The sequence below is a fragment of the Fulmarus glacialis genome, unplaced genomic scaffold (genome assembly GCF_000690835.1).
Source record: "Fulmarus glacialis isolate BGI_N327 unplaced genomic scaffold, ASM69083v1 scaffold36815, whole genome shotgun sequence".
NCBI lineage: Eukaryota > Metazoa > Chordata > Aves > Procellariiformes > Procellariidae > Fulmarus > Fulmarus glacialis.
This window is the reverse complement of record NW_009215586.1, coordinates 3,562-18,714: the sequence shown is the minus strand read 5'-3', so window position 1 is coordinate 18,714 and position 15,153 is coordinate 3,562. Positions and strand designations below refer to the sequence as shown.

General features: G+C 38.3%; 2 protein-coding genes across 2 annotated transcripts in view; one reads left to right on the top strand and one right to left on the bottom strand.

Moving 5' to 3' along the window:
- Positions 1-324: 324 nt before the first annotated feature.
- On the top strand, positions 325-8,650 carry POMP (proteasome maturation protein). The gene is made up of 6 exons (XM_009578993.1): positions 325-494; positions 1,069-1,173; positions 2,062-2,122; positions 4,346-4,447; positions 6,365-6,458; positions 8,133-8,650. The coding sequence occupies exons 1-6, from the start codon at positions 325-327 to the stop codon at positions 8,198-8,200; spliced, it is 600 nt and encodes a 199-aa protein (XP_009577288.1). The 3' UTR covers positions 8,201-8,650.
- A 4,784-nt stretch (positions 8,651-13,434) lies between these two features.
- Positions 13,435-15,153, bottom strand: part of SLC46A3 (solute carrier family 46, member 3) — a gene marked incomplete at its 5' end in the record, with an annotated part of 5,126 nt that continues 3,407 nt past the window's right edge. Inside the window, one exon of the mRNA XM_009578992.1 lies at positions 13,435-13,766. Coding sequence (XP_009577287.1) covers positions 13,679-13,766 — 88 coding nt within the window. The remainder of the gene's footprint in view (positions 13,767-15,153) is intronic.

Sequence of the window (15,153 nt, the reverse complement as noted above, 5' to 3'; positions counted from 1 at the left end):
TTTATGGTGGGTAGCAACGGTGTGACCACCTAAGACGGACTGGGCACTGGCGTGACTCGAGAGCGTCACTCTTCGGGAGTATTTCATGGTTTTCTCCTTACCTTTGACTTTCACTTTGATCCTCCCTCTTGTCACCTCTTCCTGGTAAGGTACCTCTTTAATGCTTTCGCTTACAGCAATCTCAGGAAGGTCTGGTCAGTGTTGAGCACAGTGTTAGTTGTTAGATGCTTTACATGCATGTAATAACAGGTATTTTAGGGTTTTCTAATAGCTGTTAGGTTATTGACAGTTGACACGTTAGTACAAAAGACCTTAACTGTAAGCATGAATTTTCTGTTGGATCCGACAGTGCTGCTGGAGGAAACTCCTGCACTGAACAGCTCATCACCTTCTGGAGATTATTGCTGTCACCTTCCAGAATTTATTGTACATTGGCCTATTGGTGGAGCAATTTGTATGAACAATCCTAAAATCACTTCAATAAAATCGGGCAGGTTAGCATGAAATTAGTGGTCTGGGTTAAGACGGCTTTACTTAATGAGTCTGTGGAGGTGTGTTTTTCTGGTCTTCAGGTACAAGTTACTGTTTTTCCTTTGCTCTTTCAGTTAACTGGCATACTAGACCACTTGAATACACCTTGTCCTCTTTATGGCAGCCTTAAACCGTGGATAAAATCAATTTGGTCTTACTTGATTGTGCCTGTGTTGAAGTAAATGAAGGAATGCTCAGACATGTTCCTTTCTGTCCTGTCAGCTGAGCATGACCTGCCTTCTTCCTTTCCATCCCTGCAGTCCAGGGTGGGAATGAACAAGAGGTAATTGAGAGTTTAACTGTTTCAGCCAGATCAAAAAAATATGTTATCAGTACCTTTAACTGTTATCAGACTCTCTGAAAGAATTCTAATTTAGCATGTTTTGGTGTTGGTTTTTTTTTTTTTTAAGAGACTCTAAGGTCTAGGGCTTTTACACGAGTAGTTTAAGGAGCCTTTGAGCACTTTGTTTCATTTGCCTGGCCTAATGGCCCATATGAAAGGCATCTGGTTCTGTTAAAGTAATCCTCACTTTTTTTGTTCCAGAATTCCAGAGGCACTTCTTACCTGTTGAAGGATAGTATCCCAATTACTGAATTTTCAGCTTCAGGACCATTTGAAGGTCATGATCTTCTGCGCAGAGGGTACGCTTTAGTTTTTCGTGTTGAATTGTGCTGTAGTCAATATTGAACCTCAAATATAGGAAGAAAGTACGTGTTAAATGTTCGCTTTTTAAAGAAGGTTCTTGGAAGGTGTGTCACAAAAGCTATAGCCTAAAGTGCACATACTTAACCAGATTGTCTTTCAAGTGTGAATTTTCTGTGAAACATCACTTCAAGAAGTAGATAACATTAATGGACTTTTACCTGTGTGGTACTGCTCTTTAGAAAAGAGATGGCAAAGTATTAGTAATTACAAAATATATGCTAGTTTTAATATACATGTATATGAGTGTGCCTTAGCACTGTGGGAAATGGTTAATTTCAGCATTGATAGAAAAAGTAAAGTTAATATAGTAAAAATAGTGTTTCTGGGTTTTGCCATTTTACATGAGTGCAAAACTGTGTATGCGTCTTGGATAATGAATCTAAAATAAGTTCATGGAGTTTAAAATGCGGGTGATACAACTATAAGTCGGGGGGGGAAGGTACGTACAATAGTCAGTTGAAAAGCTTGGAGACTTCTAAAATCAGATGCCATATAGCTTGGACATAACTAAGCCTTTGACGTTTTCATTTATTAATATTTTTCTCTATTTCTGAAAGAGGTCAAGGAAGAAGAGCTGTCATTCTGTTTTCTCAAACATAAAGGAAAAAAGATGCCTGAAATTTAAATTATTTTTCTTCTGGTAGTGCTGTCGTTAGAGGTCTTGTTTGCTGCTTCACTATTAAGCTTTTTTTTTTGTAGTTCAAACTGTGCTAATTGTGCGTCTCTGTGGGTTGATGTTTGTATCTGAGATTAGTTTTGGAATGCAACTTAAAAAACAGTATCTCGATTAATTTGAAGTTCAATTTTTATACTTGTATTTCTAGCTTTACAAGTGTGAAAAATGAATTGTTGCCCAGCCACCCACTGGAGTTGTCAGAAAAAAATGTAAGTAACATCAAATGTAGCTATCTCCACTTTTAACTAATTATGAAGTTTAAATTAACAATGTGGTTACCTGGACCGCTTTGTGCGGTAACAAGTAATGAGCAGGGTCTTGCCTTTAACAGAATAAAGGTGTTCAACAACAGTAACATTTTATTTATACAAATAAATTTATATAATTGTTGGCAAATTTGTTTAATGTTAACCTCCCACTTGTGACTCTCTCCACTTCAAGTATGTAAGTGGGCTTCCAAGTAGGCATTTACTTAGAAAGGTTTAGTCATCTAAAAGTTATTAAGCTTGTTGTGTGTGCAGCCTCTATAGTTAGGTGGGGGGCACACCTGCCACTTCTGGAAGGCTGATCCTCCCATTTTGTCTATAGGTTTACCATAGATCTTCATTTTCAGACTTTCAGTCTGTGAACACCTAAACACTTTTCATTAAATTACTTGAGCTCATCTAGAAATCGTACACATACAGTTTGTCGTAGGTGTATGCAATCTTGTCCAGCTTAGTCATCACTCGTGGACTACTTACGAGTGGTCTGTGGACCATAGGTTGGAGGTAAAGGGAGACTAGTTTGACAGCCTTGGCTAAATAGCTCGCTGAACTGAATCTTGTTTCTGGTGCTTGTTTTGTCAGCACGGAAGATTTGGTGTAATAAAGTGTCCTGAAGCAAAGGCAGCATTTGGATATAATGTTCCAAATTGCTAAGCTAATCAGCAGGACGAGGTCTGAATGTAATGTCTGATGTGTTCTAATTCTAACCAGTGCTAGTGTTGTCTTGCGCTAGTGTTGTCTTGAGTTAAAAGGATGATGATAATGTGACACCAACTTCACAAGCTTATTTATAAATACTATAAATGTTTCAAAGCTATTTGTCAATTGATCTTTTTTTTTTTTACAACTGACTGCTATAACTTAGTTTTTAACTCTGTTCTTGCTATATAAAACCTGCATAATTAAGATTATATGCTAGAGAGAAAAATTGCACAGAATAATTAAAACAGATAACGACATCCCCTAAGAAGTACGTGAAACTTTTTAATTGTTTTTTCCACATATTGTTTGGTCGGCTTTTCTGTAAGTTCATGGCTAATTTATCTAAGAATTATTTTCATGTACATTTGAATGAAAAAAGACTTATCTTAGCCTGAGATAGTGATCGTTGTTTTTACTGCCGTAAATGGTAGCTAATTCAGGTAGCACTAGTAGAAACCAAATCTTTCTGCTACCCAGATGAGGACCCCTACCTTTATAAAATAAAAGAAATGGAAAAATAATGTGGCCAGAATTGTAAGTTTGGGATGAGGTATACAAATATATTTTCTGCTAACTTTTGAAGACCATTCAATATAGGTGGTTATGAAGAAAATGCATGTTATGCCTTTGATATGTATTTTCCTGTTGGTTTTTGAGATCCCTTCGCATAAACAGGATGATATTCTCATACTAGTAGGCTTTTGTCATGGTGATTGAGTACAGGTTTTAAAATAAGAGATTTTCTTTGTTTTACTTCACAATATTGCATTGTGTCAACATTACCCGCATCTAGTCACTCCTGTAAAAGCCAAATTTGAGACTGGATTACTCAAGCTTAAGTTCAACATTAAGCATAAGTTACTTTTGTGTACTTCAGTATTTGTGAGCCAGCACTTTTTCATTAAAAGAACCCTCTACAAAATAGATTTTCTTTGTCTTACTGATCAGTTTTGGTAAAATTACGAGCTTTCTTTTGCTTTTTGGAGTCATGCGGTGTGTATGTGGTGCTCTGTCTTGCTACTTGATCAGAAAAGAAATATTTCAAGTGTTTTCAAGTAGAGTCTCTGATGGCTAACAATAACATCAATTGTGGCTTTCAAGTTTGTATTCGTACTTTAAACCAGACTTAGCTTTCGGTTCATGCTGACAATATTGTAGTAGTGTAAAGTAGTGCAAGACTATACCACTTGGTGGTGTTACATGTCCTGACTATCAAAAATAACAAAATAAAATTGCTACTATTGATTTGTAATAATATCCAGCAAAAAGCAATTTCAGTTTCATAAAACAAGTATTACTGCATCACTATCTTTCATGTACATTTGAGACATATGATGGAATCACTGAATTTTTACATATAAATATAATAAGCATGTTCATTTAAGTAGGATGTCATAAATCTCTTCTATGGCTGTACTTGAAAGTAACTTTTTCTAAAATAAAAATCAATGTTGTTTGTGATAGTTCCAGTTAAATCAAGATAAAACAAACTTTGCCACGCTGAGAAATATTCAAGGACTCCATGCACCTTTAAAGCTGCAGATGGAATTCAGAGCAGTGAAACAGGTAAGCATTTTAATCCAACTGGTATAACTTAAACAACTTGAAAAAATTTTTATCTCAGAACATGCTTTCAGAGAGACATCTTTCTTTGTTGAAATACCCTATGTTTCCAAAAGAAATTCTTTCACTGGACTGCTTTTATTAAAACCAACCAAACATCGCAATTAATAGTTTCCAGAACAGTCAGTATGCTAAAGCCTTTCAGCCAACAGCTAAAGCTGCTGGTTTTTTATTGGTGACTTGGTGAAGTGGTAACTGCTCTAGCTTTTCTGTGGACTACCTTCCTGTAAGCCTGCAGAGAAAAGCAGGAGGAATTGAATATTAATTCCTAAAATTAATACTCTCCTCTGTAGAACGTATGACCTTCATGGGAAGGAATCTGCATCTGTAGGGCAAAGAGACTTAGGGATCTGAAGCAGGTAGTGACTTGGGAGTGGATATAGAGGTATCATGAAACCTGAAGTAGAGAATTTGCTATTATTATTGTTCTGCTGCCTTTCTTGTAAGATCAGGGGAGGTCTACAGGGAGTTAAGTTCAAAGGTTTTTACTCTTAATCGGGAAGCTCTAGTCTGTCTCCTTTTCCTTCTTACCACCTAGGATGGAAAGTAACTGGAGGGAGGCTTTGTCCCCTAGGAAACATAGAAAGCTCATTGGTAAACTTTTTTTGGCTTGTTGAAGGTTGTCAAGCTATTAAGAGTTGTTTTTCCAAGTGAGCTGGAGCAATTTTATACTCCCTTCCTGTGGATCAGGTGCTACTGAACCACAGTGAGCTGCATTAAACTTGGCAGAAATTACTGGTCCTGAAGATGTGAAAGTCAAACAGGACGTATGAAAACATCACTTGATCTCAGCTGTGCTGTCTTATGAGGAAAAATCTTTTTCCTATCTGATGTTAGCACATGGCAGAAAACGAGCCAGGTGAGGATATCCTGCTAGTGTGTCTCCACAGGTATTCTTGGAGGATGGGTGGGGGAGAGATGGTGATTAGAAGGTTTTTCACTTCCAGCTTCATGTTAGATATACAAGTTCTCTTGTGGTTTAATTTCACTTTTCTAAAATATTTACTGGAATAGTGTATTTGAACTTCTGACAATTGTACCAGCAGTGATTATGGAAATCTTTGATTTATTTTGTGTGTGAAGAGATAGCTACATGATAATTTTATGGTTGTAAGATATGTTCATGATGTAACTGAAGTATCACTACTAGTAGTGAATGCAATTGTAAGTACAGATAGGCCATTCTCTGAATATTTAGGATCTGAATGCTGTGTGTACCACTTCAAAATTTTTTTGTAATACTGTGGGTGAAGGGTATAGAAAAGAATGTTGAAAGTAACATTCACTCCATGGGAGTGGACTTGAAGCTTAAGAATTGGTGGGGATCAGAGAAATAATTGTGATTTAGATTAATTGCAAGGATAATTATGTTTAGATGTGAAAATCAATATAGCTCTTTCACTTACTTTCCTGACTTGTGGCAGAGATGTAGGAAACTTAAAATGTGGTTTCCAAACACTGCATATATATGCAGTATACATCAATCACCCAATACTGGCCTCAGGGTGTTGATGTGTTGTTGCAGTGAGCCTCCCCAGCTTTATGTGGTAACAGAGGAGGGAAAAAAACCCTACTTTTTTTTTTAACTACACTATTTGCTGTAGTAGCTACACTGCAGTGAAAGCTGCAAATCTAGTGAAAGGCTGCTCTTTTCAAAACAGAGAGATAAACAATAGAAGATGGTAGTATTAGGTAGGTTTTGCTATCTATGTGTGCCAATAGTTATTACATTGTTGTTTTTGAAGGAAGAAGTGACTTTGCCTGTGACTTTCTTAGTCACTTCAGACTGAAAAATCAAAATATATAAGTGCCCTCAATTTCAGACTTGCAGAAACTTGAACTCTTGTTGTCTTTTTACAGGTCCAGCGTCTCCCATTTCTTCACAGCTCAAACATAGCACTGGATACTCTGAGGGGAAATGATGAATGCATTGGTTTTGAGGACATTCTTAATGGTAAATACATTCTGTTTTGAATGTTATGGAAACATTTAAAGGTAAAATTTGGGAACTGTGAAGTTCTTTGCCTCTACAGAATAAGAGCGTTAAAAGCACAGAATACAAAGAAAATATTGAATTCCTAAAGGCAAAGAAGCACTGGGGAAGGAGAAATAAATGTGGTTCAGCTGGTAGTTGCGTGGAAATTACTCTGAAATACTGAGTAAGCCAGTATTTGCTTGTAGGCTGGGTTTCTAAAGGAGTAGAAGATTATGCACTTACGTTGTATGCCTGTTTCGCCAGAAACTTTTGAACTACTTGTGCAGATTTTGGCAGATGGAGGTTACAAAGATACAAAGTTTTTATAAGTTCTAGAATTAAAGAAAGGCTAGAGGAGAGATACTGAATTAATGAACCAGAGGTGTGGCAGGGGGAAGGCTCCCTCAAATTAACCTGACAGTTTGCAGTTGTGTGGTGGGCTACTGACTGACAGTTAGTATGTGTGGAACAGAGTAAACTTGGAAAAATAGTTTAAAAAAATTATTTCTTTCTAGCTGGTAGTTAAGGACATGGAAGGAGGCAGAGGGTATTTTGAGGTGGGATTGGAGAATGGAAAGAGCCAGGGAGATAGGAAACTGGAAATAATGGAGGGGTAAGTGGGAATCTAGAGGCATGAGGTAAATCTGGGATTATTTTCTGGGATGGATTTATAGGGAGCAAGGGAAGGAATCTTAGGTTATTGTGGTTCAGGGGGTAGAGCAATGTCAAACATAATTTATAGGAATTTGGTTATTTACCATTGCTCACAACAAGCTGTTATGTATTTAGAGTGCTAAGGAGTGAGTGGGTTAGAAGTGGTTTTGGTAAGGTTGTATTTATCAGCTGGGGCTGGATTAGATAATTTTGGTGTCTCTGGAGGAATCAAAGGCATTAATATGCCTTATTTGTGGAAGGAAAACGTTCTGATACACCTATAAAGAACGGTGTATTTCTTCCAAAGTGCAGTCACAATCTTTCTTCTGGCCTTGATTTTTTTTTTTTCCCCCCCCTATGGAAATGAAGTTCATACTGTCAGTATTAGTGTATCTTGTGTCTGCTGCACATTCCTTGATAACCTTTGAGTACAGTGGCTAACGTCAACCGTACTTTGCAGAATGGAGGAAATCTCCGAGGTATTTAAGGGCATAGAATTTCTGTGAAACTGGGCAGTTAGGTGGAGAAAAGAAACCACGACTATTTCCCCACTAACAGAAGGGCTAGACTGTGAGCTCCTGTTGCGCAGAGAAGTTGCATTGGAAAGAGATGTGGGGCACCTGTGAGAAAAAGCTTCAGCAGACTTGAGTTTTCTTAAACATAAAACTCAATCAGCCTTGAGATTCAAGCTATAGGAGACTGTGCTTATGTAGAACGGGTTGGTTTTACTTGAAGTGTGTGTGTGTGTCTGTGTGTCCTTATGAAACACTGTTCCAGTATAGATGTATTTGTTACCTGATGATTGCTTTGGATAGAGACTTACGAGTTACAGACCTGTATTGTGCAACACTGTCAAAAATCAGTCGAGTAACTGTTGCACTAAAGCATTAGAATGAAAAGGGAAAAAAAAAAAAAAAAAAGAAATATGGTCATGTTCATCCTTATTGTTGGTCTTTGTAGCTTGGTAAAAGCCTCATGCTGTCGACTTTTTTTTTCCAGATCCTTCACAGAGTGAGGTTATGGGAGAACCACACATGATGATGGAATACAAGCTTGGTTTATTGTAACAAAATGTACTCCACAAAAATGTTTTGTGCGTGTCTTTATACTGCAGATCTAAATACATGATACTAAATTGACACTCACAGTGTTAAGCAGTCCTACAGTTATCATTTGCCTTCCTTGATGAAAAGGCACATTAAATGTTTAAAGTCTATAAATTGTTCTGTGCTTGTTGTCAATTATATAAATGTCCTGTAACTAGGTAATTTAAGTAATGTCTTCATACACTGCTCAGGACAATAGCTTCTTAACTATGGAAATGCTATATGTGTATACAAGAAATCCAAAAATACCCATGCATTTTAAAACTGATTACTGTAGGTAAATGCATTTAATGGATGTTCTTGCAGAAGAACTTTTTAAGGGGGAAAAGAAAGTATTTTCCATGGAGTAACTCTTTGTTCATGAAAATTTCCATACACTTTTTAAACTATTGAATAAAAGTTTGCTATAAATGCTGTTGCGTTCCAAAATATATTTAATCATAAATCAAGAATCTCTTATCCTCAACACAAACAGTGTTGTTCCTTTTTCTTGCAATATCTTTAGAGATCTTTAACTTCTGCACTGCCAGTGGAATCCTGCTACATACATTTCATCCCCCCATGTTGACAGCTGTTCATGAGTGAGCCATTAAGCTTTTGTGTAGAATTGGGCGTATCCTGTAAGAAGGGAGTTAAAGGTCTGGATTTTTTCATCTTTGTCCCTGAAAGTAGAAGCAAGTTCCATTTGGAGTTTAAAGAGGTGTTTTAAAATCCATTTGGGAACATAATCCCAAAAGAACACTCGTAGATCTAGGTATTTTAGATTTCAGAGATTAAGAAAGAATGCAGTGCCTAATTATGACAGTACCTAATAAAGCTGCTGCAGTGAGAACATGAAGATACAGTGGTACTAGATGACAAATACAGAAATAATTTTTTGTGGGTTTACCAAAATCAGATCTCAATTAAGGGAAAATGAGAGACCTATACTTAAATACACCTTTTAAAGGAACGGGCCACTGAAAGGTTTTTTGTGTGCCTAAGTGTGGGGGGGTGGTGTTATTAAATTCAGGGTTGTAACAACTATTTTCTGATGTCATACATATGCATGTGTCATATACAAATCCTGTAAGGCAGCTAATATGATGTGGCATATTAGGAGAAAAAAAGTCTGTGGTTCAAAAGATGTCATCTGTTGTCATATGTGGGGAGCTTGAAACAATATTTCTAAGACAGGAACTGTCTTTATTCAGCAGGTTTTAAGGACGTGATTAAACTGCTAAGTGCACTCGGTGTTCTGTTGTAGATAATTTTAGCAGAAATGTTGCTATAAACCTCTTTTCACAATCCCAAACATCTCTTGTGCTTTTCTGTGTGCTTAAAACTGCCACAAATTCCCTGTCCATGTGGGCGAAAGCCTGTAGCTTCTGTCCTGTAAGTTTTACAGCGCTTTTATGTGCATCTATTGCAAAACATTGCCGCAAATCAAAAACATTGAGATGACACAGTATGAGACTTTACTGGCGGTTTTATTTGGTTCTATATTTAAACTTGTTTCATTTAAGAAGTGAAGCTTCTAAAATTGTCTTTCACTTGAGAGTTGCGGAGATTAGAGGCTTGTGCTATGAAATACAAGCTATTGCATTTGTATTTTTTGCCTTAGTGAGGTTAAACATAGGACCAATAAATTGAACGTGCAAGTGTAGACATATTTGCTGTTTTGTTTTTCATAGCTGTCCTGATCTTTCTGTGAACAGATATACTTTATTAAATATCAGAATTGGCTGCTATTTTATAATTGACAAGTTTCTTGGCAGTTTTGTGTAAAGCAAAAGTAAACTGTTTTTATGAAACAAGCTTGGGGTTCAGTAGGCTTTGTATTGCTCTAGGCTCAGACCAGAAAGGCTGAGGGATTACCTTGCCAGGTCTGGGACAAATTAAGTTATGGACATGGATTTTTAGGAGGATTTTCAGGTCTGCCTTCCTACCAGCATTGTTCCAGGAATAGGGGTGCAGAAAACATGGAGCCATCCCATAGTTGTACAGTTACTGGTACCTTGTAGCTCCCCGCCTCAGTGTATCTAGCTAGTTGGCCTTTCCTGGTGTTGGTTGAAAGATGGATGCTATTGTATCTGAGCAAAACTACACTAAGACAAGTAATTTAGTAGAGTTTCTCATTAGTGCAGTGAAGAGCGGACACAGATTAGGAGGCTGGATGTAATTTCTAGGTGGTTTTGTTCAAGGATTGGTATACTTTATTATAACCTTGGGTGAGATCAAGCCATATTCAGAGCAAGGAAGCCAATTTTAGGGGTAAGCCAGGCTGGAAAGCAAATGGTACATGTGAGAGGCATGTGAGAATTTATGCTTTTAATAGGGTAATGGGAGTCAAGCAGGACTGAGACAAAGAGCTTTTGAGATAAAAAGGAAGGAGGAAGGGCTGCACTTGCTCAGTGTTGCAGTGGGTCGGGCTGGGGACTGGTCTTCCTGGCCCAGCCCCTTCTCCCTATTTCATACAAGCTTTATTCTATAAGGCAGGCGCTGCAAGTAGCAACCTGCGGAGGCATGCCAAGCGAGGTGTGCTGACAAGCGTAGCTGGGACAGACCCTGCCTTGGTCTCGCATTGGACCCAACCTGGGCCAGGGGAGGAAGGTGTGTGCGGGTCCCCCGGTCTGACAGGTGCAGCACAAGGCCCCATGCTGAGTTCCTGCAGACAGCAGTGCTGTGCCTGCCACCTCCTGATGTTCAGGGCAGCATCCTTTCCTCTCCCCAAGCACAGGAGGGAGGCAAAAGCACATCTTCCTGCACTGCTGTTTGTTTGTTACGACCACAAAAAATAGATGACACCATAGTGCTGCTGCTTCTGTTTACATAAACATTCCTCCACCAGTCATCCTCTTGGCCATTTGTCAAAAAACAATACAAATACAATTTAGAGTTTAAAAAAAACAAACTTCATTATTAATTTCTGTCAAAATAATTTGCATTTATATACAAATAGGGCAACTACTATAAACTTGGAAGATTTTGATTTAATAATCTGAAGCACACTAGTATCTGGTTTTCTCAACTTGCACTGTGCTAGGCACTTTAAAAAACACAGTTCATATCCTTCATGTGTTTTGACCTAAACTTACAGCCAGTTCTAAATGCTGTGTCTACCAGAAATACTTTGCAAACAGCAAGTACTTTGTACAGCAAAATCAAACTATAACAAAGCTATTCCTGAAGTGTACGTGCATCTTCTCATCTGGGCCAACAGAATGCCACTGCAGAACGGGCTTGCTTTGTTCCTACCTTCCGAGTGCTAGCAGAGGTGTGCATTGAGGAAGAGGAAGTGAAGGCACACACCCCTTCTTCATTTGCTTTACTTTTTCCAGGCAGTTTTGTGTGAAATAGTTAATTTCATAAAGCCTTACATAACTGCATAATGAAGAGGCAAGGAAGACAATGAATCTTTGTGCTGAAATCCTTTACATCAGTGTTTTCTTCATCTCTCTAAAAGTAATTATGTTTCGAACCCACTGATTATTGTAAAACTCGGCTCACTTCTCCAACAAGTTGGCAGCAACTTGGGCACCTCAAGGGAGGAGAGTTAAGCAGTTTTATTTACTGGTTAGTGTCTAAACTAGCTAGGAAAAGCTAATGATCTTTAATTGCCAACATCAGTCTTGGTAGTTCAGGACAGAAGTGTAAGAGCTGGCTCTTACCTTCATTCCCCCTGTCCTGGATAAACGGCACTGTTTTCACCAGTGACGGGTTGGTAGTGGTCTCCTGGATAGTGTAAATTCTCCTTTACCTTATTTGAACCCTCTTCCAAACTTCTCCGTGACCACAATACATAGCTCGGAAAGAATGCTGTCCAAACAAAAAGGATTTACAATAGTATCGCCATGATGTGGTACTAATATTTTTGGTGGAGTACCACTGAGAAGTTCTGCAGAAGTACTCTGTTCATATGATGGATATTAATGGCTGTAAGCAGATCATTGATTATACAGCATATGCTATGTCCGTCTTCATTTTTGTCCTATGCGTGTGCGTGTGAAGTCCGTTCCCATATAGTTGCTTTCCTAGAGTTTTCCTTCTGTGAATATCAACCACTTTACATTATTTTGATTTCTCTACCTAATCTGTTTTGGGGGAAGAGAGTCACTACCACCTATCTGTACTTTCAGATCAGAACAGTGTTAGCTGTCAAACTCTCTTAAAAAAAAACACATGGGAGTGGTCCTTAACATGGTGTTATATCTACACTTCTGCTCTGTTGTGCATTCCAGAAGCTAATACTCTGGATAATTTCTACTTAAAGATCTCAAGCAAAAAGGTGAGGAGTCAATGCCGAAACTGATTCCTACGTCTGGCAGTCTCACCAGTTTACACTGTGGCCCTGGGCCAGTCACTTGTCTTCTCTGTTGATTTCTCTCTCTCTGCAACAGGGAGGATAATATCTATTATGGAAGGAGGTTCTTAATAGCATTTGTAAAGTGCTTTGAAGATGAGAAATGCTGTTCAAGTGCTCATAAATTATGCTGCATTCATTGTAAGATGATTAGATGCATGATTCAGATTTGGTCACCTCATTTCAGCGCTGTTAAAAAAATAATCAAAGATCCACTGAAAAGAAATGCTATTACAGCCTTTCACTAGAAGAAACATTTAAGATAAGTACAGTCAACTTAACTAGAAAACAAGAAATATCTATGGGACAAAAAATAGAGGTGTCTGCATGCAGTCCCTAAAACATGGAAAACGATAAAAATAAATGTGCAATATGGCCTCTGCAAAATGTAGGCAAAGGCCTAACTTCACACTCTGCAAGCTGGAAATTTTCTAAGTATGACAGTTCTGTGTGAAAATCCATTTTAAGAACTAAGTCACAGGCAAGGTCCACACATTATATATTAAACTTGCACAAACACTCTCTGCTAACTGCAGAGCCGTAAGTCTACTTACAGCAGGTGCAAGTACTGCCTCCAGTTTGGTTGCTTTCTGAAAAAAGTACCTTTTATTTTAGTAATTTTAGACAGGTTTGGGGGCTTCACTATTAAGATGGGCCTTTTAAGATGTACACAGTGGACCGCATCCTCAGCTGGCATGAGCTCCACAGGCTGCAGCAGAATTGCCAGCACCCTCTGAGTTGCTAAGCTTACCTCTGTCACCCCACTTAGAATGATACAAGGTGTATCACAATCCACAGCTGACGTTCCCAAACTTGAGAAAGGGAAAGTGGAAAGAGAGTATCATCCTACCTAATGCTGAAAGCAGCATCAAAATCTCCATTGCCAGCCTACTTGCATAGTTAAGTATAAGAGCTAGTTTTATTCAAGTGCTAAAAAGAGACTGGATAAAGAGTGCTACCAATTTAGTGCTTGTTGCTGCAGGGTCACTTTGAGATTGCATCTGCAACTGTTGTGTTATCTCTATGGTCTCTGTATGACATAATGATCCCTGCCACTGCGTGTCAGATTAGAAAACGCAGGTAGGTGAATCCCTTGTTCAACTATCAACGCTCTCTATGCTGGATACTTCTTCAGGTACAAGCAGAGCCAAGTCCTCCCCATTCCAGCTTGTGCACAGAAGCCAGCTGTAAGACACAGATAAGACAGATATCTTTAGCTGCGATAGTTAAGTATAGCCTGCTGATTCAGCACCAACAAACACATCTGATAGCTCTGTTAGAGCCATCTTCTGTAGCACAAAGCTGTTGACGTATCTTAGTAAACAAAAGCAATGACAGTACTTGCCCTTATTACACAAGTTAGACAATATCACTGCTGCTGTCTTTGGTAAGAAGGAAAAGAAAAATAACTTCCAAAAATTTATGGTGATGATGGACTACAGTCCTGACTGCAGGATGGACTAATTGATAGTAAATATCTATCTGTTGCCTTTTGCATAGAATAGAGTGCTTTCTTAACAGAAGCTTCCTCTACCATACAGCACTGAACTAAACTAAAACTAGTGTTTAATAAAACAGAAGTATTTACTGGGCCTTTGTTAATGTAACTGAATTCCTCACTTTTTTATTACTTTACTGAAAAGTATTCTCCACACTCAGCACAACACTCCTTGGCTTCAATTCCCTCAGGTCTGAGACCCATCACCACCTAAGTCTTAAGCCACCATTAGAGCAGCTTCTCTGAATAGACTGTGTAAAACACTGTAGTCAGGCGGACACAGACTTGAAATTATCTGAAATGTTATAAATCTACAGCATTATCACTGCCTATGTAAAATTTAAAATGCAGCTGATATAGAGATAAAAGATGATAAAAGTCTAAGCATTAGGAAAAAAGATGAGTCTCCAGCAAGAGTACCACCCTCTTAAAACAGCTTTTTCCCCCTGAATATAAATCTATCTAATCTAATGAAAAGTGATCCTTCTGTCATTTAGATCTATGTTCCAGCATCCTAAAAAGACATAATTTATAGTGGAAATAATGAAAGTGAACTCACTTTTGTGAATAATCATGAATAATGATCTTTCACTGTCAGTATTACTAGATGGTCACTAGATACGATTAGATGCAAATGCTATAGAGGCATATTTTTTAAACTTGTCTAGAGGTTTATTCACATGGGGCTTAAAGTTAGTGCAGATCTTTTACAGATTTTGATGGCACTGAGTCACAAGGTACCCATGACCAAGGACTGGGACAGGTAACTTTCCATTAAATTCACTGGGTAATTGGTCACGTTTACAACCCTTGTTAGCATCTAGAAGAGCTCAGACTGCAAAACTAAGCTCATGCCTTTCAAGTGATCTGTTACTTTTGTTCTTTGTCAAAGGCTTTCCTCAGGGACACGTGTAAAAGTCTCAAACCAAGGAAAGGCATGCACGTGCCGTCAAGAGTACAGTGTATCCCACTAGGATAGATTTCATTTTGGTGGAATTAGATAACAAGTTCATAGCACGGAGCTGAAGGGAGGTAGCTGGATCAGGGCCAGACAGGGCTGATGATGGAAAAACT